Here is a 23,249-nt window from a genome sequence, read left to right as displayed (position 1 = left end):
ATAGGACTCGTTTTACTGTGGATATAGATACTTTTGTACCTGTTTCCTCCAGCATCTTCACAAGGTCCTTTTGGTGTTGTTCTGGATTTAATTGGCACTTTTTGCACCAAAGTACATTAATTTCTAGGAGACGGAACGCATCTCCTTCCTGAGCGGTATGATAGCTGCGTGGTCCTATGGTGTTTATACTTGCGGCTATTGTTTGTACAGATGAACGTGGTACCTTCAGGTATTTGGAAATTGCTCCCAAGGATGAACCAGACTTGTGGAGGTCTACAATTTCTTTTCTGAGGTCTTGGCTGATTTCTTTTGATTTTCCCATGATGTCAAACAAAGTGGCACTGAGTTTGAAGGTAGGCCTTGAAATGCATCCACAGGTACACCTCCAATTGACTCAAATGATGTCATGGCTTCTGATGGGCTAATTGAAATACTTTTCTGGAATTTTCCAAGCTGTTTAAAGGCACAGTCAACTTAGTGTATGTAAACTTCTGACCCACTGGAATTGTGATACAGTGAATTATAAGTGAAATAATCTGTCTGTAAACACTTGTTGAAAAAATTATTTGTGTCATGCACAAAGTAGATGTCCTAACCGACAAGAAATGTGTGGAGTGGTTGAAAAACGAGTGTTAATGATTCCAACCTAAGTGTATGTAAACTTCCGACTTCAACTGTATATTTGTGGCGGACTGTTTCAACGGCTAGTGTGTGTATACCGTGTCATAAATAGTTTCTCTCTTCCTCCCTAGCACCTAATGGTGATGTGGAGACCAACTCTCACATTGCAGCACATTCGGCCAAGTGGGCGTTCTGGTTCAGAACCATGGGTAATTGTTTTTTTTAAATAATTGACTTTATTGTAATGATTTTAGTTTCCTCTCCTGTTTTTATGTTACTAGCTAGTGATGCAGTGTTTGTCATAATAATGTCCTACTCTCCGGAGGCTTATCAGTGTTGCATCTGCATTTCTTGCTGTTTGGTGTTTTAGGCTGGGTATCTCATAAGCTCTTTATGACATCTGCCGACGTAAAAAGGGCTTTATAAATAAATGTGATTCCCTGTACAGAGAACCTGAACAAGTTGGGGAAGTACACTCTGCACCTGAACACAATACTCAATGTCAATGAGAGCAACGCTACCGTCTGGGCTGGGAATCGGCTTCCCATCCACACACTGGACTTTTCCATTACTGGTAAGCTAATTTGTGAAATCAGACTGCCACACATACATTAAAATCATTGGCCCTCTCCAGTAACAATCAGATCCACCTCCTAAACAGCTGTTTCTTCTCTCTTTTCTCTCCTCTCCTAGAGGGCAGTGCAGAGAGGTTTGTGGTGGGCACAGTGAACAACCTGCTCCATGTGGGGGTGCCTTTCCACATCCCACTGGAGCTGCTGGATGAATACGGTCACCCTGCTCGCCCCCCTCCCAACCTTAAGCCCCTCCTGGAATGCAGGTAGGTTACACATAAAAATAGTCGAAATAGTTAAACACATTGTCTTGTTTGAGGTGTTTTGTTTTGCATACTTTGTGTCTGTGTGGAGTATTTCTAAAGATATTCATTGAATGTGCTGATTCATTGATTGATAGGTGTTTTTATTTTCTGTTTGCACATCCCCTCGGTGTGTGACTGTGTAATAAAGACGTTTCCCTGCAGGGCTCAGCCCCGGAATCTGTTAGTCAGCTCCTCCCTGTTTAGCTGGTGGTTCTTACTGTGTTTCAGTGCCCTGGAAGTGAGTTACGAGGGGATGGCCGCTAGGGGGACCATTTTGACCATCCGAGGCGTCAGAGCCAGGGGGACGGTGCAGAACTACCAGAGCAAGGTCAGAGACCCGCTGGTTTCCAGGGCTGCAGGGCTCTCACTTTACCTCTATCCAGATGAACCTCAAAGAAACAGACACTCAACTGAAAGCTTTCTCAAGTTACGTCCCCGAGTAATGTTTGAAATATATGGGTCTTATTTTTCTCTCGGCAGACGCATGACTTGAAAGTGGTACTGCCTGGCCTCAAACACGACTCGCAGACTCTGAAGATCAGCCTTCTCCCAGGTAAAGTGATTGATTTGCCTTGAAGTCACAAATTAAAGAATGTTTGTGCTCCTGTTTATTCAGAGAAAAACACTTGTTAACTTGGTAAACAATGAATAGACCATTTGCATTAAAAAAATTGTTTGCATTAAAACTCTGTTTTAATAACCTGTGATTTACGGCAACAACTTGGAGTCTGCTGCTCTGCTTTGAGAAGAAACATCCTTTTTAATTGGGGGAGGGGGGGGGTTGTCGGTAGATCCTGACAAAGGCTTTTAAGTCAATGATTGCCCTGGTGACAGTTGCATATGCTGTCCAGCTGTGGCTGGATGGCTAGTTAGGGTGACAACATGGGATAACAAAACACATCAACTGTTAAGTTCATGTTTTAAGTATCCCTATATTCCTGTTATTACGGGGCTATCACTCAGTCAAGAGTGCGCATGAAGAGTTCGTTGATGGACCTGGCCTTGAGTGTAATGGCTACTTGTAGTGTGTTCATATAGTATAGTAAACTTTGTTAAACTGGAACCTTGTCGTTGTGTCATTTCGAGTTAACATTGGTAGCAGAGGATGGTTTCTAACTACAATGTGCCACCTCGCTTCGACGAGAAGAGGTCGTACGAAAGTTGGAAAAATGAACTGGGAATCTGGACACGCGTTACTAATCTGGACGCGAAAAAGCAAGCACTTGCGGTGGTATTATCGCTCGAGGGAAGAGCGAGAGATACAGCACTGGAAATATCCGTTGAGGATTTGAACAAGGATGACGGTATGGGAACTTTGATCACAGCACTGGATTCTGTATTTCTTAAAGAAGAGAAAGACCGTGCCTATGAGGCATATTCAAACTTTGACAGTGTTACGAGAGATATTTCGGTTGCAATGACGGACTACATCATTGATTTCGAACAGAGGTACAATAGAATGCGCAAGTACGACATGGTTCTCCCAGATGCAGTGTTACCGTTCAAGTTGCTAGACACTGCCTGTCTAGATGGTAGGGAGAAACAGTTGGCTTTGACTGCTTGTACTGTGCTGACTTTTGCATCTATGAAGTCGGCACTAAAAATAATATTTGGTGAGAAGACGTCTGTCGCGCCAATAACAGATGGAATGCAAGTGAGTGACGCAGCATATTACACCGAGCAGCACAGAAAAGGCGCCAACAAGTCACGTTCTCAAGACAACCAGAAGAGGGCGCCATTTCCCGGCACAAATCCTTTGGACAAATATGGAAGGAGATCGAAATGTGCTATTTGTCAAAGCACTTACCATTGGGTTAAAGACTGTCCTCATAAAAATGAACAAGTTAAACTAACAGAGGAAAATGTAAACACAGAGAGAGCAGTGTAACATTACACTGTTTTCAAATGAATCTGATACTGAGATTTTTATAGTTGAATCCTTAGGATCTGCTGTGATTGAGACTGCATGTACACGGACAGTGTGTGGTGCAAAATGGCTTGATAGCTATGTCAGTGAACTAAATATGAAAGAAGTACAAAATATGATTGACACACCAAGCAAAAGAGCTTTCAAATTTGGAGATGGGAGAATTGTCCATTCTACCAAGAGAGTTAAGATGCCAGCAAAAATTGGTCAGACTAAGTGTCACTTTGAAACAGAGGTGGTCCCTACAGATATCCCCTTACTATTAAGCAAAGCTTCCCTCAAGAAGGCAGAGGCTGTACTAGACATAAAAAATGACAAGGCAGTGATGTTTAAACAACCAGTGACTCTTGAACTTACTACCTCAGGCCACTATTGTGTAAACATTTTAGACAAAGACATCACAGAGTCCATGCAAAAATGAGATTCTGACTGACACAGAGCACATGGAGATTCTGACAGTCACAGAGAACATGAGCACTAAAGAAAAACACAAAGTATTGCAAAAGCTTTACAAACAGTTTGGACATGATACAGTTGACAGACTTCAGAAGTTACTCAGCAGTTCAGGGAATAATGATGATGAGAAGTACAAAACTGGAAACAAAGTGTACTACAAACGAGTTGACTGTCAGGAGTGGAAAGGACCGGGAGTAGTCATTGGTCAAGATGGTGTGGTGATATTTGTGAGGCATGATTGTCAGGGTGCATCACTCAAGATTGCGGAAAGTAAATGATCAACAAGATTGATTCTCAGCTACAGCCCCTCTGTCTCCTAATGAAAATGACAAAAAGGACACAGTAACAGACACAAACCTACCAGATGTCACATCCAATGATATGGACACTGAAACTGACACAGGAAATGGAGCAGAGACCTTTAACCATGCCACAGGTAATACTATTGAGCGTTCAAATGAGGAAAACATTCAACAACAGCCATATGTGTTAAGAGAACATGGTTGTTCCAATTTGAAAACAGGACAAACTGTTAAATACATGGACAGAGAAAGTGGTATTCCACATACAGCAACCGTCATTGGACGAGCAGGAAAAGTAAAACACAAGAACTGGTACAACTTGCAGTACTCTGAACCAGCTACACTTTCTGGTACAACAGGGTCAGCTGACCTGTCACTTGTAGATAATATCAGAATTGAATCAATGGAAAATCGAGAAAAACAGAATGACATTCAAAATGATGATGTACTTGAAACAAAGGACGTGTCATTTGACTCAGCTAAGCTAGATGAGCTCAGTAATTGGAGGAAAAATGGAGTGTTTGAGGAAGTCAAAGACATTGGCCAAAAATGCGTCTCAACAAGGTGGGTGTGTACCCTTAAAGAATCCTTAACTGGAATAGTTCCTAAAGCACGTCTAGTGGCTAGAGGTTTTGAGGAGCTGGCTGCTAAAGAACTCCCAAAAGACTCACCAACATGCGCCTCAGAGTCACTCAGATTGCTGATGTCAGTGATCTGCCAGAAAAAATGGAAACTTAATTCCATAGACATCAAATCTGGATTTTTGCAGGGAACAGATCTGTCAAGGGACATTCACATCCGACCTCCGCCTGAAGCTAAAAGCGAAGGAACACTGTGGAAACTAAAAACGTGTGTGTATGGACTGGCAGATGGATCACTCTACTGGTACAACAAAGTCAAGGCAACAATGCTGAATACAGGTGGAAAAATGTCACAAGTGGATCCTGCAGTCTTCTATTGGCTTGATCAAGACTGCAATGTGACTGGAGTATTTGCCTGTCATGTTGATTACTTTATCTGGGGTGGCTCAGAGACCTTTGCTACAACTGTGATTCCACACCTCTAAGCTGTTTTCCAGGTCGGCCGTGAGGAGCATGATCATACATTGTTGTTATGTTGGCATAGAGTTTATTACAGTTGATGGCAAAATACTGATGCAACAGGAGAGCTATATCAAGAATCTTCAACCAATCCACATGGATTCTTCAAGAGCCGTACAAAGGAATTCCCCTCTGGAATTGAAGCTGATAAATTGAGGTCAAAGATGGGACAAATTTTATGGGTTGATAGACAGAGTAGACTTGATGTTTGCAACTTGGCATCTAACACAAAACACGCCACTGTACAAACCACTCATGACGCAAACAAAGTTGTTCATAATCTGAAATCACAAGTGATTTTAAAGTTTCAGCATGTTGGATAAGATGACTCTTTGAAACTAGTTGTCTTCAGAGACGCTTCGCTAGGGAACCTTACAGATGGAGGCACACAAGGTTGACATCTAATCGTGTTAATGGGTGAAGGAGGAAGATTCTCACCTATCTGTTGGCAGTCAAAAAAGGATCACAAGGGTTGTCCCGAAGCGGACTTGCTGGAGAAACCCTTGGTCTTGGATGGAGTTGACAATGCTATCTTTCTTGCAACTCTGTTCTCAGAGCTTACCACTGGTGAGACAAAACAGCACTTTCTACCTGTAGTTTGTGTCACTGACAACTACTTATTAGTTGATGCTGTGAAGTCAACCAAGTCTGTCACAGAGAAAAGACTCAGCATCAAGGAACTTATTCAAGCACAGAGAATCCAGCGGATTCTGTGGTAGACCACAAAGGAACAGCTTGCTGACTGTCTGACTAAAAAAAGGAGCATCCGGTCTTGTGCTCCTACAGGCTCTCGCTCCTACAGGCTCTCAGTAATGGAAAGTGGCAGCTTGAGTAATACAAATAAGAACTGTCACACAACCCATTTGTAATGGGGATCTTGAATAATACTTGGACATTTAATTATGTTGATGTTTTATTTGTCTTTAAAGAAAAGGGGGAGATTGTTAAGTTCATGTTTTAAGTATCCCTATATTCCTGTTATTACGGGGCTATCACTCAGTCAAGAGTGCGCATGAAGAGTTCGTTGATGGACCTGGCCTTGAGTGTAATGGCTACTTGTAGTGTGTTCATATAGTATAGTAAACTTTGTTAAACTGGAACCTTGTCACTTTGAGTTAACATCAACCACCCTTTAGGTCTTAAAACATATATGTAGTCTAAACTGTTTTACAAGCAGCACTGTATATACATTCACCTCCAAATGGATTTGGACAGTGACACATTTTTGGTTGTTTTGGCTCTACTCCAGCACTTTTAAAATGATACAATGACAGGTTAAAGTGCAGACTGTCATCTTTAATCTGAGGGTATGAGTGAGGAAGTTAGACATATCATACCCTCCCCTGTTACTGTAATGGTGAGAGGTTAGCATGTCTTGAGGGTATGATATAAACTCAGCAAAAAAAGAAACATCCTCACTGTCAACTGCATTTATTTTCATCACACTTAACATGTGTAAATGTTTGTATGAACATTCAACAACTGAGACATAAACTGAACAAATTCCACAGACATGTGACTAACAGAAATTGAATGTGTCCCTGAACAAAGGGGGGGGGGGGTCAAAATCAAAAGTGACAGTCAGTATCTGGTGTGACCACCAGCTGCATTAAGTACTGCAGTCCATCTCCTCCTCATGGACTGCACCAGATTTGCCTGCGAGATGTTACCCCACTCTTCCAAGAAGGCACCTGCAAGTTCCCAGACATTTCTGGGGGGAATGGCCCTAGCCCTCACCCTCCGATCCAACAGGTCCCAGACGTGCTCAATGGGATTGAGATCCGGGCTCTTCGCTGGCAATGGCAGAACACTGACATTCCTGTCTTGCAGGAAATCACGCACAGAACGAGCAGTATGGCTGGTGGCATTGTCATGCTGGAGGGTCATGTCAGGATGAGCCTGCATGAAGGGTACCACATGAGGGAGGAGGATGTCTTCCCTGTAACGCACAGCGTTGAGATTGCCTGCAATGACAACAAGCTCAGTCCGACGATCCCGCTCCAGAGTGCAGGCCTCGGTGTAACGCTCATTCCTTCGACGATAAACGCAAATCCGACCATCACCCCTGGGTGAGACAAAACCGCAACTCGTCAGTGAAGAGCACTTTTTGCCAGTCCTGTCTGGTCCAGCGACCATGGGTTTATGCCCATAGGCAACGTAGTTGCCAGTGATGTCTGGTGAGTACCTGCCTTACAACAGGCCTACAAGCTCTCAGTCCAGCCTCTCAGCCTATTGCGGACAGTCTGAGCACTGATGGAGTGATTGTGCGTTCCTGGTGTAACTCAGGCAGTTTTGGCCATCCTGTACCTGTCCCGCAGGTGTGATGTTCAGATGTACTGATCCTGTGCAGGTGTTGTTACATGTGGTCTGCCACTGCGAGGACGATCAGCTGTCCATCCTGTCTCCCTGTAGCGCTGTCTTAGGCGTCTCGCAGTACGGACATTGCAATTTATTTCCCTGGCCACATCTGCAGTCCTCATGCCTCCTTGCAGCATGCCTAAGGCACATTCACGCAGATGAGCAAGGACCCTGGGCATCTTTCTTTGTGTTTTTCAGAGTCAGTAGAAAGGCCTCTTTAGTGTCCTAAGTTTTCATAACTGTGACCTTACTTGCCTACCGCCTGTAAGCTGTTAGTGTCTTAACGACCGTTCCACAGGTGCATGTTCATTAATTGTTTATGGTTCATTGACCAAGCATGGGAAACGGTGTTTAAACCGTGTTTAAAGTTATTTGGATTTTTACGAATTATCTTTGAAAGACAGGGTCCTGGAAAAAAGGACGTTTCTTTATTTGTGTGTCTAACTTTCTCCATAATCATGGTAACATCCACATTAATGTAGAAGTCTTTAGAAACGTATTCTATTCTCATTTACAATAAAGGTGACTCCAAAATGGCAATACATTATTTACCATTAATTTCTATTAGGTACAAAATAATCTGAAACCGACTCAAAACAAAACTGCAAATACAGTGGGGAGAACAAGTATTTGATACACTGACAATTTTGCAGGTTTTCCTACTTACAAAGCATGTAGAGGTCTGTAAAGAATCTAAAACAAAAATCCAGAAAATCACATTGTATGATTTTTAATTAATTAATTTGCATTTTATTGCATGACATAAGTATTTGATACATCAGAAAAGCAGAACTGAATATTTGGTACAGAAACCTTAGTTTGCAATTACAGAGATCATACGTTTCCTGTAGTTCTTGACCAGGTTTGCACACACTGCAGCAGGGATTTTGGCCCACTCCTCCATACAGACCTTCTCCAGATCCTTCAGGTTTCGGGGCTGTCGCTGGGCAATACGGACTTTCGGCTCCCTCCAAAGATTTTCTATTGGGTTCAGGTCTGGAGACTGGCTAGGCCACTCCAGGACCTTGAGATGCTTCTTACGGAGCCACTCCTTAGTTGCCCTGGCTGTGTGTTTCGGGTCGTTGTCATGCTGGAAGACCCAGCCACGAACCATCTTCAATGCTCTTACTGAGGGAAGGAGGTTGTTGGTCAAGATCTCGCGATACATGACCCCATCCATCCTCCCTTCAATACGGTGCAGTCGTCGTCGTCCTGTCCCCTTTGCAGAAAAGCATCCCCAAAGAATGATGTTTCCACCTCCATGCTTCACGGTTGGGATGGTGTTCTTGGGGTTGTACTCATCCTTCTATTCCTCCAAACACGGCGAGTGGAGTTTAGAGCAAAAAGCTCTATTTTTGTCTCATCAGACCACATGACCTTCTCCCATTCCTCCTCTGGATCATCCAGATGGTCATTGGCAAACTTCAGACGGGCCTGGACATGCGCTGGCTTGAGCAGGGGGACCTTGCGTGCGCTGCAGGATTTTAATCCATGACGGCGTAGTGTGTTACTAATGGTTTTCTTTGAGACTGTGGTCCCAGCTCTCTTCAGGTCATTGACCAGGTCCTGCCGTGTAGTTCTGGGCTGATCCCTCACATTCCTCATGATCATTGATGCCCCACGAGGTGAGATCTTGCATGGAGCCCCAGGCCGAGGGTGATTGACCGTCATCTTGAACTTCTTCCATTTTCTAATAATTGTGCCAACAGTTGTTGCCTTCTCACCAAGCTGCTTGGCTATTGTCCTGTAGCCCATCCCAGCCTTGTACAGGTCTACAATTTATCCCTGATGTCCTTACACAGCTCTCTGGTCTTGGCCATTGTGGAGAGGTTGGAGTCTGTTTGATTGAGTGTGTGGACAGGTGTCTTTTATACAGGTAACGAGTTCAAACAGGTGCAGTTAATACAGGTAATGAGTGGAGAACAGGAGGGCTTCTTAAAGAAAAACTAACAGGTCTGTGAGAGCCGGAATTCTTACTGGTTGGTAGGTGATCAAATACTTATGTCATGCAATAAAATGCAAATTAATTACTTAAAAATCATACAATGTGATTTTCTGGATTTTTGTTTTAGATTCCGTCTCTCACAGTTGAAGTGTACCTATGATAAAAATGACAGACCTCTACATGCTTTGTAAGTAGGAAAACCTGCAAAATCGGCAGTGTATCAAATACTTGTTCTCCCCACTGTACATCCAACAAATTTGTAGAGTCACAAGCTTGATGTCGTCATTGCGTGCTTGGAATATGGGACCAACTACTAAACTTTTAACTACTTTAATACACAAGTGAATTTGTCCCAATACTTTGGGGGGGGGCTAAATACAATAAGTGCTGCAATTGGTGAAAATGCCCTCAAATTAAAGCTGACTGTCTGCACTTTAATTCCACGTAGTAACCTCCATTGTATCATTTCAAATCCAAAGTGCTGGAGTACAGAGCCAAAACAACAAAACATGTCACTGTCCCAATACTTTTGGAGCTCACTGTGTTCAGTGTACATGTAAAGGACATTCCATAGTAGTGTGTCAGCTGAATGTGTGTGTTTTACAGGTAACCCAGATTCACTCAAAGTGAAACAAGAGGATCCAATCACTGTGGAGAATGGAACTTCGGTTAGCTTTGATGTGGAGGTCCATGATGAAGCAGGAAACGTCACAGCTCACCCCAAACTTATCATCAGCTGCCAGGTAAAATCAGACTAGACCCTGACTCTGGAGGTATGAATACTCAAGTCAAAAGCAGAGGAATTACACCACTGCAATTTCTATCCCCATCACTAACTTGGCATGTCTATGGCTTCTTCCAGTTCAGTTAATATTTTTCTGAAATCTTAAGTTCCATCTAGTGTTTGGTGTTCCATGCTCATACATCTGCATGTTTTTACTGAAGTCCACTTCTTAATAGTGAGGTACAATAGGCATTTTGATGTCTTCAAAGGCACCAAGTAGCATCAAGTTCTCGTAAGGCCAAACCAAGCACCCTGAGAATGTTGTCGGACTTGCAGCCTGCGGGAGCTGTGTGTACTAGTTCTGCCTCCAAGTTTCTCAGCAGTTGGCTAATGAAAAACACTGGCTCCAGTAGAACAGCCATTCCCTCTCCAGGAAACAAACTAATATAAAGGGAGGGGCGGGCTTGTCCCTCTGCCAGAGCACTATTTCAACCCTTCAGGGTTGAGTAAGAGGGTGTGTCACTGTCCCAGAGAGTATGTGCAATTTAGGGCCACACTCCATACAGCAGGTTACCAGAGTTGTATTCATTAGTGCATACCATAGCAAAATGTTTTGCAATAGAAAACAAGTGTTTCTTACTGGACAAAGTAGTCCCTCCCCTATTTAATCTTTGCGTTCCTTGCGAATACGATCCAGCTCTTTGCCAGAATATCTACCAGTAGGATAGAATCCATGAATGATATCTGACTTGTGGGCTTCTGATGGGAAATCTGAACATTTTCTCCCAAGTGAGGGGGCTCTAGGAGGCAGATCTCAACTACGGGAATACTTTTGTGAAATTGTTTCAATTTGGTAACACATTGCTGTTCTGGAGATTAAATCATGCTCAGTTTAGTGTAGGAATTAGTCTCCTCCTTCAGGAAAGGCTTTAACTGCTGTATCAGCCTTTGAAGTTGAGGCTGCTGTGTTACCCTGGTGGAGCCATTAGTCCACATGTCTCCATCCCTTTCCTTTGTCACTAAGATAAAGAGGAGTTCAATGTTTGCCAACAGTGCCCACTGGCTCTGTCTATGGAGGACATTCTATCAATCTCAGATTTCTGGAGCCACTCTTCCCTTCCAGATGAGTGCATAAAGCGACTGTTGCCCAATAGCAGGAAAGGAATGCGTTTTTATATACAGTGCATCCGGAAAGTATTCCGCCCCCTTGACATTTTTCCCACATTTTGTTACCTTAGTCTTTAAAATGGATTAAATAGTATTTTTTCCCCCTCATCAAGATACACACAATACCCCATAATGACAAAGTGAAAACAGGTTTTTAGAAATGTTCAAACCCTTTGCTATGAAATTGAGCTCAGGTGCATCCTCTTTCCATTGATCATCCTTAATGTTTCTACAACTTGATTGTAGTCCACCTGTGGTAAATTCAATTGATTGGACATTATTTGGAAATCACACACCTGTCTATATAAGGTCCCACAGTTGACAGTGCATGTCAGAGCAAAAACCAAGCCATGATGTCAAAAGAATTGAGATTGTGTCGAGGTACAAATCTGGGGAAGGGTACCAAAAAATGTCTGCAGCATTGAAGGTCCCCAAGAACACAGTGGCCTCCATCGTTCTTAACTGGAAGAAGTTTGGAACCACCAAGAGTGTTCCTAGAGCTGGCCGCCCAGCCAAACTGTGCAAACAGGGGAGAAGGGCCTTGGTCGGGGTGACCAAGAGACCGATGATCACTCTGACAGAGCTCCAGAGTTCCTCTGTGGAGATGGGAGGACCTTCCAGAAGAACAACCATCTCTGCAGCACTCCACCAATCAGGCCTTTATGGTAGTGGCCAGACTGAAGCCACTCTTCTGTAAAAGGCACATGACAGCCCCCTTGGAGTTTGCCAAAAGGCACCTAAATCGACTCAGACCATGAGAAACAAGATTCTCTGGTCTGATAAAACCAAGATTGATCTCTTTGGCCTGAATGCCAAGTGTCACGTCTGGAGGAAACCTGGCACCATCCCTATGGTGAAGCATGCTGATGGCGGCAACATGCTGTAGGGATTTTTTTCACCGGCAGGGACTGGGTGACTAGTCAGGTTTGAGGTAAAGATGAACGGCGCAAAGTACATAGATCCTTGATGAAAACCTACTCCAGAGCACTCAGGACCTCTGACTGGGGTGAAGGTTCACCTTCCAACAGGACAATGATGCTAAGCAGACAGCCAGGACAACAGAGGAGTGGCTTCGAGACAAGTCTCGGAATGTCCTTGAGTGGCCCGGACTTGAACCCGATGGAACATCTCTGGAGAGACCTGAAAATAGCTGTGCAGTAACGCTCCCCATCCAACCTGACAGAGCTTGAGAGGATCTGCAGAGAAGAATGGGAGAAACCCCCCAAATACAGGTGTGCCAAGCTTGTACCGTCGTACCCAAGAAGACTCGGCTGTAATCGCTGCCAAAGGTGCTTCAACAAAGTACTGAGTAAAGGATCTGAATACTTATGTAAATGTCATATTTCAGTTTTATTTTTTTTTAAATAGCAAAAATGTCTAAAACCCTGTTTTTGCTTTGTCATTATAGGGTATTGTGTGTGTGTGTGTATATTGAACGGGGGGGAACTATTCAATGTTAGAATAAGGCTGTAACCTAACAAAATGTGGGAAAAGTCAATGGGTCTGATTACTTTCTGAAGGCATTGTATACACCATCCATGTCTCAAGGCTTAAAAATCCTTCTGTAACCTGTTTCCTCCCCTTCAGCTACACTGGTTTGAAGTGCATTTAACAGGTGACCTCAATAAGGTATCATAGCTTTCTCCTGGTCACTTATGGAAAGAGCACGTGTTCCTAATGCTTTCTATACTCTGTATATTTCAGTCCTGGAAATCAATCAGTTGCTTGACAATATTTCACTGTTTGTCAGCAGTGCCCACTGGGCCTGATTTTTATTATTTTTTATTTTTATTTTTTGTCCTTACATAGACAACCTCTGCCTTCTGGAGTAACTCTTCCTTTCTAGATACATAAAGAGACTGTTGTCCAATAGAATTAATGTGGTTTTAAAAAAAAAAGTTATTTGAGTCCTGGAAGTCAACGTGTTGGCTTGACAATAATAAAATGTATTTGTGCGGTATGTATCTTTCTGTGGTGTCTCAGTTGCAGGGGATCCCTGGTTCGTCCTCCATGGTGGCTGTAGACTGCAGTAACACAGGAGCCGGGACCCTGGTGCTAAAACCAATCACCTTCAAAAACATTGCGGGAGACCAGACGGTTAAAGCTACATTTGATATTCCCGTAAGTAATCGTTTGTCATCTATAAAGACCTCCCCTTTGTTTCACCTCAAACTTCTTAACGTCTCCTTTCAACTTATTTCACCCCCTCCATGGAGCTCAATGATAGAAAAAAGAAACTCCTGCACACTGCCATTTTTTTCACTGCGTCATAAGGTTTTGTTTTTCAGTCCAATATTATTTGGGGCTTTTTAAAATATTTTCAGTGTAAAAACATAACACGAATACATTTTGTCAAGTGAAATGATACATGTTCATTCATCCCTTTTTACCCATCAGAGTCAGAAGAGTGTAGCTCCAGTCCAGAGGGATCTGAGGGTTGTCCCCAGCACCCGTGTGTCACGTCTCGAGGTGTACAGTCAGGAGGACGAGGACAGCCTGGTGGACTCCATGGTGCTTAGGGACAAGGAAAAGATAGACTGGACGGCAGGGGACCTCCTGGAGAACCTCCATTATAGACTGTATGACGAGAGAGGCAGGGTGGTCCCTCTGTCTGAGGAGATGGCCCGGAGGATCAAGGTAATGATGACACCACCCTGGCCGTGTATGAATTAGGGCTGGGGATGGCCAGGGACCTCAAGATACGGTATTATCACGATACTTAGGTGCAGATACGATTTATGTATTGCAATTCGATGTTCCAAACATATTACTCACCATATGTCTGCTGCAGAGGGACAACCGAGGGCCATAAGAAAACACATTCTGATCAGTCATGGAAATAAGTGCTGAAAACATTGTCTCACTGTTTCAAAAGACGGAGAACAAATATGAAGGACAAATACTGGCGTTTTGATGGAGGTACAGCCGACTAGAGCATATGAATGAGGGGGCATCTGATTCTAGATCAGCATTCCTCCTCTGAGACGCTTTATGAATACGGACCCAGGAGTCTTTCATTAGAGTTGACATGGATATTAGATCAGTATTGATGCTTCTAACAGCCTGTTGTCTGAGACTTCCCTGTTTGTGTGTTGTGACTGTGTCAGGTGAACTGGACGGCTGACGTGAGTGTGGAGGAGCTGGCCCAGGGGAAGCTGCCCAACGTGCCGGTCCCGTCGCTGGTGAAGGAGGAGCACTTCTACCAGGTCTCCTACATGGAGGAGCTGGTGTCTGTCGACACATCCTTCACTATAGTGTAAGTCCTCTGCTCAAACATGGGTAGAAAGATCTTGCACTCAAGCAACATTTGTTTTTGGTGAGGCAAAGATTTTGCCTCGTGGTGAAAAGATACAAAGTAGACAAATGATGTTAATTTGCTTGTAGAAGATCAACATAATGAATTCTGATTGCGCTTATCACATCAGCGGGGTGGACCTGTTTTTGATTGGCTATGTGTTGGTTTTAGGCCCCGCCCCGACAAGCCTAAACACATGAAGGCCACCCTGAGCGAGTCGACCGTGAGGATGGGAGAGGTCCTATCAGGAAAGATCTGTGAGTCTGGAGCCATCAACAGTTGACTCTTGACATCTAATTCACATTTAAACACTTCTTCTTGATTACCTTCCAAATGAGAAACCGGTAGTCCCCTTTCCCAGTCTTACAGCTTACAGACCAGTATGGTAATAAAACTCAGATGCTGACCGCGACCTGTGTGGACTCTCTCGCCGTGGACGCCGAGGGTCTCGACAAAGCTTCTCTGGTTTTTACCTGGCAGGTACATTGAATATATCCAAGTGATTTTGTAATGTTATTATCCATTGAGATAATTTTTGCTGAAAGTATAATTGGTTTCAAAACATCCCATATTGTCCTTAAAGCTACAGTCTGTGATTTGGAAAAACGACATGAAACGAAATGTCCATTACGCCATTGTGTTGTAACCAGGAGAGCACCCACTCCATGTTAGTGATGGGGGTGCGGTTCAACCCCGGGTTCCCAGGCATCAGAGAGCTGAACTTCACCTGGAGGGAATTTGCGGAGCATGTGACAATTAAATTGACGGCTGGGGTCCCTGCACAGCTCAAACTAGTGGACGGACCACAAGAGGTGGGCATTAAGTTAAGGGCCAAGACACTCTTGACTGCGTCAGTGTTGCCATTTTGTGAAGCAACCACTGAGTTTTGGTACATATTGGTCATGGCAGTCCTCTCTCCCTAACTGTAACTGTAGTCCGTGTGTTGCGTCTTTAACTCAGCCCCTGCAGGTACTGAATGAGCAGGGCATCCAGACGCCCTTCCTCCTCCAGCTGTTTGACGAGTGGGGGAACCCCTCACCTGACCAGAGGGTTGTGGTGGCACTGAAGACTTCCACTCCAGCTCTAAAGGTCAGCCACTCTCCCCTCAACTGATGTAAAGGGGGACATGGGGATTCTATAGCGTTGGGGATATTGACCTCTATTGGGTAGGTTATCTTCTTGATAAGAAATTGTGATGAAGTCTTTTGTTTTTCAGGTGAAGTCATCCGTTAATTCACAACCATTAGACAAAGACGGAAAAGCCAGTTTCGTAGTGGACCATGTGAGCGGTCCAAAGTAAGTTCCTAACCACTTGTCATAATAACCCTGCAACCATATATTATTGGAGGGCCGTGTTCAACTCCTGTTGGTCTCCCAGGGGGGAGTATGCGCTGGAGTTCAGAGGGTCCTTCAACAAGAAGCCCATCCACGGTCCATCCGTAAAGCTTACCATTATCCCCGATCCTAACAAACCTGTCAAACTGGTGGTGGAGTACAACACAGACTCAGTGTTTCCTGCTGGAGGCACCCTCACAGGTCTGTACCTCTGTGTGCCGCGCCGCCTGTGTGTCTGCCGCGCCGCCTGTGTGTCTGCCGCGCCGCCTGTGTGTCTGCCGCGCCGCCTGTGTGTCTGCGGCTTCTGTGTCAGCTGACCTGTCATGGTGGTCTTTGTGTGGGTCCAGTGTTTTCAGTGTCTGTGGTGTCGGAGGAGGGCAGCACCATCAAGAACCTCAACCCTGCCAACATGTCCATGCTGTTGTGGAAGGGAGAGCCATCAGGGACGTCACGGCCCCCCTCAGGGGTGAGTTACGGGACACCCAGGGTGCATCCCAAATGGCACCCTATTGCCTATATCGTGCAAAACACCAGTCTCAACGTCAACAGTGAAGAGGCGACTACGGGATGCTGGCCTTCTAGGCAGAGTTCCTCTGTCCAGTGTCTGCGTTCTTTTGCCCATCTTAATCTTTTATTTTTATTGGCCACTCTGAGATATGGCTTTTTCTTTGCGATTCTGCCTCGAAGGCCAGCGTCCCGGAGTCACCTCTTCACTGTTGACGTTGAGACTGGTGTTTTGCAGCTACTATTTAATGAAGCTGCCAGTTGAGGACTTGTGAGGCATCTGTGTCTCAAACTAGACACTCTAATGTACTTGTCCTCTTGCTCAGTTGTGCACCGGGGCCTCCCGCTCTCTCCATAGAGCCAGTTTGTGCTGTTCTGTGAAGGGAGTAGTACACAGGGTTGTACGAGATCTTCAGTTTCTTGGCAATTTCTCAGAACAAGAATAGACTGAGTTTCAGAAGAAAAGTCTCTTTGTCCATTTTGAGCCTGTAATCGAACCAACAAATGCTGATGCTCCAGACACTCAACTAGTCTAACGAAAGCCAGTTTTATTGCTTCTTTAATCAGAACAACAGTTTTTAGCTGTGCTAACATAATTGGTTTTCTAATGATCAATTAGCCTTCTTAAAATGATCAACTTGGATTAGCTAACACAACGTGATGGAACACCGGAGAGATGGTTGCTGATAATGGGCCTCTGTACGCCTATGTAGATAATCCATAAAAACTCTGCCGTTTCCAGCTACAATAGTCATTTAGAACATTAACAATGTCTACGAGTATTTCCGATCAATTTGATGTTAATGGACATAAAAACAAGGACATTTCTAAGTGACCCCAAACTTTTGAACGTGTGTGTACATACATACATACATACATACATACATACATACATACATACATACATACATACATACATACATACATACATACATACATACATACATACATAAAAAGGGATGGCAATAAAGAATACTCATTGTGTACATGCTTTTTTAAAGGCTGCCCAACTGAAATGCAGCAAACCCATGGAAGACGAAAAGGCGGACAGTTTTCACTTCAGGTAACCAATAGTTTTATATTCGTACCCAGCTTATGCTGGGGACTTGTAGTACTAGGATAGATATTTCCTCTCCTGACTAAAATGGCTTTAGAGAGACACACCACAAATACAAATCGCAAAGCAGCGGGTGGCCGCAGTGTATTTAGAAATCACCTGATGGGTGGCAATTTAAACATAGAATTATTGGGAAATGAACATATAATGGTAACTGATATTCTGGTCAGAGGTGATGGCCACTTCATGGTGTATCAACACAAAGATTATTTTATTTTTTATTAACCTTTATTCAACACAAAGGTAGTCCTGTGATGTTTATGTAAAATGATTCATTTTCATCTAACAGAGACAAAGTCATCCCAGACCATGTCGGGAAGTACACCATCCAGTTTGTGCTGTGTGTTGACAAGACTAAAGGGCTGTGGAGTCACCAGGTGAGTTCAACTTCAACCAGATGGCTTAGAGCCATAAACCCACTCCTCACAGACAACCTATTTCCAGACACCCCCAACTGGTTTTGAGTGAAACATGTACACGTGGATATGGTCTCTGCTCTCCAAATTGGTCTCTTGTTAATCTTATGTAGAAGAAATGTCTTTCATGTCCAGTGGCTGTATGTCCATAGGTCTGTATGTCCAAAGGCCCCGTGGGTCATTATTTTGGGCTACTTGTAGAACTATGATAATCACGTCTCTCTCTTTCCTGCCCTCGCCTAGTATGTCATAAATGTTGTACCCAACGATCCTGTCAAATTGGCCCCAGAACTGCAGCCACCAACCCCAGTGGTGGTTAACAACAACGTCCTTGACAGTCGGACTCTGGTGGAGGACATGTCTCTGAAATTAATGGTGAGATGATTAGATCCTCTGACCAGCGACAGTCATGAATCACTAAACATAGGATTAGTGAGGGGAAAAAAGCCAACTTGACTAAGCAATAGAGCAAAACAAAGCATGGTTGCAGTCTATAAATGGTTCAAATATGTTCTATCATTTTTGGTGACCAAGCCTAACTGAGACCATATTTAGTGCCTTCGGAAAGTATTCAGACCCCTCGACTTTTTCCACATTTTGGTACGTCACAGCCTTGTTCTAAAATGTTTTTTTTTGTTTTGTTTTTTTATCCTCAGCAATCTACACACAATAGCCCATAATGACAATTTGTTTTACAAATGTATTAAAAATAAAGAACTGAAATACCTTATTTACATAAATATTCAGACCCTTTGCTATGACACTCAGTTGAGCTCAGGTGCATCATGTTTCCATTGATCATCCTTGAGATGTTTCTACAGCTTGGTTGGAGTCCACCTGTGGTAAATTCAATTGATTGGACATGATTTGGAAAGGAACACACCTGTCTATAGAGCGTCCCACAGTTGACAGTGCATGTCAGAGCAAAAACCAAGCCATGAGGTCGGAGGAATTGTCCCTAGAGCTCCAAGACAGGATTGTGTCAAGGCACAGATCTGGGGAAAGGTACCCAACATTTCTGCAGCATTGAAGGTCCCCAAGAACACAGTGGCTTCCATTCTTAACTGGATGAAGTTTGGAACCCCCAAGACTCTTCCTAGAGCTGGCCGCCCGGCCAAACTGAACAATTGGGGGAAAGGATCTTGGTCAGGGCGGTGACCAAGAACCCAATGATAACTCTGTCAGAGTTCCTCTGTGGAGATGGGAGAACCTTCCAGAAGGACAACCATCTCTGGTAGAGTGGTGGAGTGCTGCAATCAGGCCTTTATGGTAGTGGCCAGACTGAAGCCACTCCTCAGTAAAAGGCACATGACGGCCCGTTTGGCAAAAGGCCCCTAAAGACTCTCAGACCATGAGAAACAAGATTTTCTGGTCTGATGAAACCAAGATTGAACTCTTTGGCCAAGAATGCCAAGCGTAATGTCTGTAGGAAACCTGGCACCATTCCTACAGTGAAGCATGGTGGTGGCAGCATCATGCTGTGGGGATGTTTTTCAGTGGCAGGGACTGGAAGACTAGTCAGGATTGAGGCAAAGAAACGGAGCAAAGTACATTGATATCCTTGATGAATACCTGCTCCAGAGCTCTCAGGACCTCAGACTGGGGTGAAGGTTCACCTTCCAACAGGACAACGACCCTAAGCACAGCCAAGACAACGCAACGCAGGAGGGGCTTCAGGACAAGTCTCTGAATGTCCTTGAGTGGCCCAGCCAGAGTCTGGACTTGAACCCGATCAAACATCTCTGGAGCGACCTGAAAATAGCTGTGCAGCAACGCTCTGCATCCAATCTGACCGAGCTTGAGAGGGTCTGCAGAGAAGAATGGGTGAAATGCCCCAAATACAGATGTCAAGCTTGTAGCGTCATACCCAAGAACACTCAAGGCTGTAATCGCTGCCAAAGGTCCTTCAACAAAATACTGAGTAAAGGGTATGAATGCTTATGGAAATGTGATATGTATATATTTAATCAATTTTAGAATAAAGCTGTAACATAAAATGTGGATAAAGTCAAGGGGTCTGATACTTCCCCGAAGGCACTGTAAATAGAATCACTAGAAAGGAAATAGAACCTCTGACCATGGCAATTTGACATCGTTGACTTGAATAGTTATCCTCAATGATTTTATTAATGTGCATGTATGGCTTTTAAGCTTTGTGTGCTTTTTTTTTTAATGGTCGAATTAATAAACTAAACTAGGGATTCCCATTCTAGTGATGATATTTCTGTGGCTGATGGTTTGTGTTGCTTCCCTCCAGGATATGTATAATAACTCAGCGGGGCTGGAGCTGAGTGGGAAGGTGGTGGTGACCATTAAGAGCTCCAAAGGCTCCAGTGACAAAAACCTGCCTCTCTTTGAGGGCAAAGCCAAGAGCCTGCAGTTTAGCCTGGCTAATGGAGAGGCCCAAATCACTGTGAGTGGTGGTGCATTTGTAGAACATCTTTGTGTGCTAACCATAAGTTTGCATTGCATATAGATATTTTATTTATATTTTTTTGAAAACGCACAATATTTTAACCTCTCTCGCTCTCTCTCCCCCTTCTAGAATCTGTCCATCATGGAGAACAGTCCTGGTCAGGATGGGAATGAGTATGTCTTGCTCTTCAGACCTTCCGTCCCAGGGTTTGGCCCCAAAAATCCCCTGGCAGCATTTGAGCTTCCCTTCCGCTTCTACAACGGTTAGGTCATACGTTTTCATTTTTAAATTGTGACATCACGTCAATATCAGTTTGTCATTTTAATAGCAACATTTTTTGCCTCCCATCTAAAAGTGGTTGACACACTGTGATCATGAGTGTCCAGCCATCTTAAAGGGACATTTCACTCGTAATAATAATTCCGACCTCAAAAGTAGACTGTTAAGAAATGTCCACATTCTAGGCCATCTGTTTTGGCAAACCAGCTACGTGTCTCAATCACAAATTAATGGAAAAGATGAGCACTGTCTCAATTCCTGAATGTATTTGATGCTTGTCTTTTCCATTCGTGTTGGATGGAGGCATACAGCTGACTCGACACAACTTATGCCTAGGAATGTGGATTCATCCTAACATTAGACTACTTTTGAGATTGGAAAATGTAAGGGAAGTTTAGATTTGAAAGTGTAATGTCCCTTTAAAGGCCAGTCTCTTGGCTCCTGGACCAGTGTGTCAGGTGATCCTGACTGTCTTCCTGTCTATTACTAGATGTGGAGAACAGGAAGCAGATGTCTGAACTGACCAAGAAGAAAGACCAGCTCAAACAGACCGTTGACATCTACAGGAGTCTGTTTGACACCAACAGGCAACTCATCACTGAGCTCAGTAGTAGGTGTTGCATTTCAAATGTGTTACAAAACTGGTTGTTTGGATCCTGATTGAACGAGCAGTTCTAAGCCGCGCTGTATGCAAATAAAATAAAAAGGCACACGAGGCAGTGCTGTATCGTGAATACAGTCACAGGTAAATGCCGTTCAGCCCGACGCTATAGCCAGTTTTATAATCATGGACATATCCAAGTAAATGCCAGTAGGGAAAAAATGAAAATGCAGCTAGTGAACTATCAGTCCAGGTTCAATGTTTGACGTGACTAAGATAGCTGAAGTTGGCTGGCTGGCTAGCTAGCAAGTGACAAGAACGTTGTCCAACCTGCGTAGCAACCATTTTGTTTTAGAGCAGACGACCAGACCTTTTGCATAGCAACTATCCAAAAATAATGAAGGTCTGGGGCGCGTCTGACCAAAAGAACTAACAACCAGATTTTTGTCCGGATTATATTTTCTGGTGGAAGAATGAAATTGTATGAATTGACTTTTCAAAATAATGTTTTAATGAAATTATGGAATTCATTTTTATTTGAATATGTTTCTAACTGTCGGGGGCCAAACGACGACATTTACCTGTGACTATTCATGATATAGCACTGCCTTATTGCTTAATTATGTCAACTGAGCTGCAGGAAGGGATGGAAACTGCCAGTTTGGTAGCCAAACTGTCAATGTTTTAAACATTTGTCTTGCTTCAGATCAGGTGCGCAACGCCACCAACAAGGAGAGTCACTTGAAATCCGAGCTCGGGAAGAATGGCATGGCTGTAGCACAACTGTCGTCCGTGAGTATTGGATTATACCCACGTTCTCCCACTTACAAATACCACAGATACTCGACCCCCCCCTCCACAAGACTGTCATTGTGCTATGCATGATGCGTGCACTCTGAAGTTGAAACGTTTGACGGCTCCATTCGCTGTTTCTACAGATCCCAGCGATCAACGAAGTCATCGGGCAGAAGACGGCTGACACGGAGAAGATGAAACTCCAGACGCGGAGAGTCTGCGCCATGCCCGATCCCTTCAGGGGCAACCATGACGTCCTGGGAAAAGTAAAGCCGACAAAACACATTTTACGCTGTCTGGCTCCCAAATGGCACCCTATTCCCTATCATGTGCCATTTGGGAGCCGGGCCCTGTCTCTGCAGCTTTCTTATGCTTCAGGCCGAAGTGGTTAATTGGTGAAGGACGGTATGTGGTGAGTTCCTCAGAATCTCACCCACTGTCTCTGATGCAGATTGGCCACCTGGCGCTGGTGGAGGACGACGACGTGGCCACGGTCATCTCCTGGCACCTCTTGGGGGACATTGACTGTGTGGTCACCATGACAACGGCGGCGGCACGGAAGATCTATGACGACACCCAGGGGAAGCAGCAGGTCATGCCCCTGGACACGGTGTTCTGGAGGAACAACAGCAGCAGGTGAACACACGCACGCACACCTTTACTCTCTAAACAGCATGCAATTGTTCCTTCCTTTCTAGTAGTTGGCCTCCTACAGTTTTTAGTCTGGGACCTGTTTCATGTGAGGTTCTTTGAGAACAATGAAACAGAGCTCAAAGGTGTTTATGCTTTAGTGAGCTGTACTTGTTTCTTTTCCAGACCCTTGCCCCACATAAGGAACGGTCAGAACAGCTTTCGACCCATTGGGAACCCTGTGTTTGCCCGAGACCTCCTCATTTTCCCAGAGAATGCAGAGAACTGCCAGATAGGTGAGTCAGTCTTCTTCTTCAGAATTTCTCTTTGGATCAAATATTCCCCAATATGTAACCCCCCCTCCTTAATGTTATTGTCTAGTTG

General features: G+C 44.1%; 1 protein-coding gene across 1 annotated transcript in view; it reads left to right on the top strand.

Annotated features, from left to right (window-relative positions):
- smchd1 (structural maintenance of chromosomes flexible hinge domain containing 1) overlaps positions 1 to 23,249 on the top strand; it is a 46,175-nt gene that overhangs the window by 19,697 nt on the left and 3,229 nt on the right. Inside the window, exons 18-43 of the mRNA XM_071328983.1 lie at positions 753 to 830; positions 1,070 to 1,195; positions 1,315 to 1,459; positions 1,727 to 1,826; positions 1,979 to 2,051; positions 10,193 to 10,329; positions 13,461 to 13,598; positions 13,875 to 14,114; positions 14,585 to 14,733; positions 14,944 to 15,029; positions 15,134 to 15,252; positions 15,423 to 15,584; positions 15,733 to 15,861; positions 15,989 to 16,068; positions 16,151 to 16,308; positions 16,455 to 16,573; positions 17,613 to 17,674; positions 18,018 to 18,105; positions 18,388 to 18,519; positions 20,402 to 20,557; positions 20,690 to 20,822; positions 21,330 to 21,449; positions 22,147 to 22,232; positions 22,379 to 22,501; positions 22,687 to 22,871; positions 23,052 to 23,161. Coding sequence (XP_071185084.1) covers positions 753 to 830; positions 1,070 to 1,195; positions 1,315 to 1,459; positions 1,727 to 1,826; positions 1,979 to 2,051; positions 10,193 to 10,329; positions 13,461 to 13,598; positions 13,875 to 14,114; positions 14,585 to 14,733; positions 14,944 to 15,029; positions 15,134 to 15,252; positions 15,423 to 15,584; positions 15,733 to 15,861; positions 15,989 to 16,068; positions 16,151 to 16,308; positions 16,455 to 16,573; positions 17,613 to 17,674; positions 18,018 to 18,105; positions 18,388 to 18,519; positions 20,402 to 20,557; positions 20,690 to 20,822; positions 21,330 to 21,449; positions 22,147 to 22,232; positions 22,379 to 22,501; positions 22,687 to 22,871; positions 23,052 to 23,161 — 3,234 coding nt within the window. The remainder of the gene's footprint in view (positions 1 to 752; positions 831 to 1,069; positions 1,196 to 1,314; positions 1,460 to 1,726; positions 1,827 to 1,978; positions 2,052 to 10,192; positions 10,330 to 13,460; positions 13,599 to 13,874; positions 14,115 to 14,584; positions 14,734 to 14,943; positions 15,030 to 15,133; positions 15,253 to 15,422; positions 15,585 to 15,732; positions 15,862 to 15,988; positions 16,069 to 16,150; positions 16,309 to 16,454; positions 16,574 to 17,612; positions 17,675 to 18,017; positions 18,106 to 18,387; positions 18,520 to 20,401; positions 20,558 to 20,689; positions 20,823 to 21,329; positions 21,450 to 22,146; positions 22,233 to 22,378; positions 22,502 to 22,686; positions 22,872 to 23,051; positions 23,162 to 23,249) is intronic.

The sequence above is a fragment of the Salvelinus alpinus genome, chromosome 10, assembly GCF_045679555.1.
Source record: "Salvelinus alpinus chromosome 10, SLU_Salpinus.1, whole genome shotgun sequence".
In the NCBI taxonomy this organism is placed as follows: domain Eukaryota; kingdom Metazoa; phylum Chordata; class Actinopteri; order Salmoniformes; family Salmonidae; genus Salvelinus; species Salvelinus alpinus.
The sequence above is the reverse complement of the archived record's forward strand: the minus strand, read 5'-3'. Positions and strand labels throughout refer to the sequence as shown.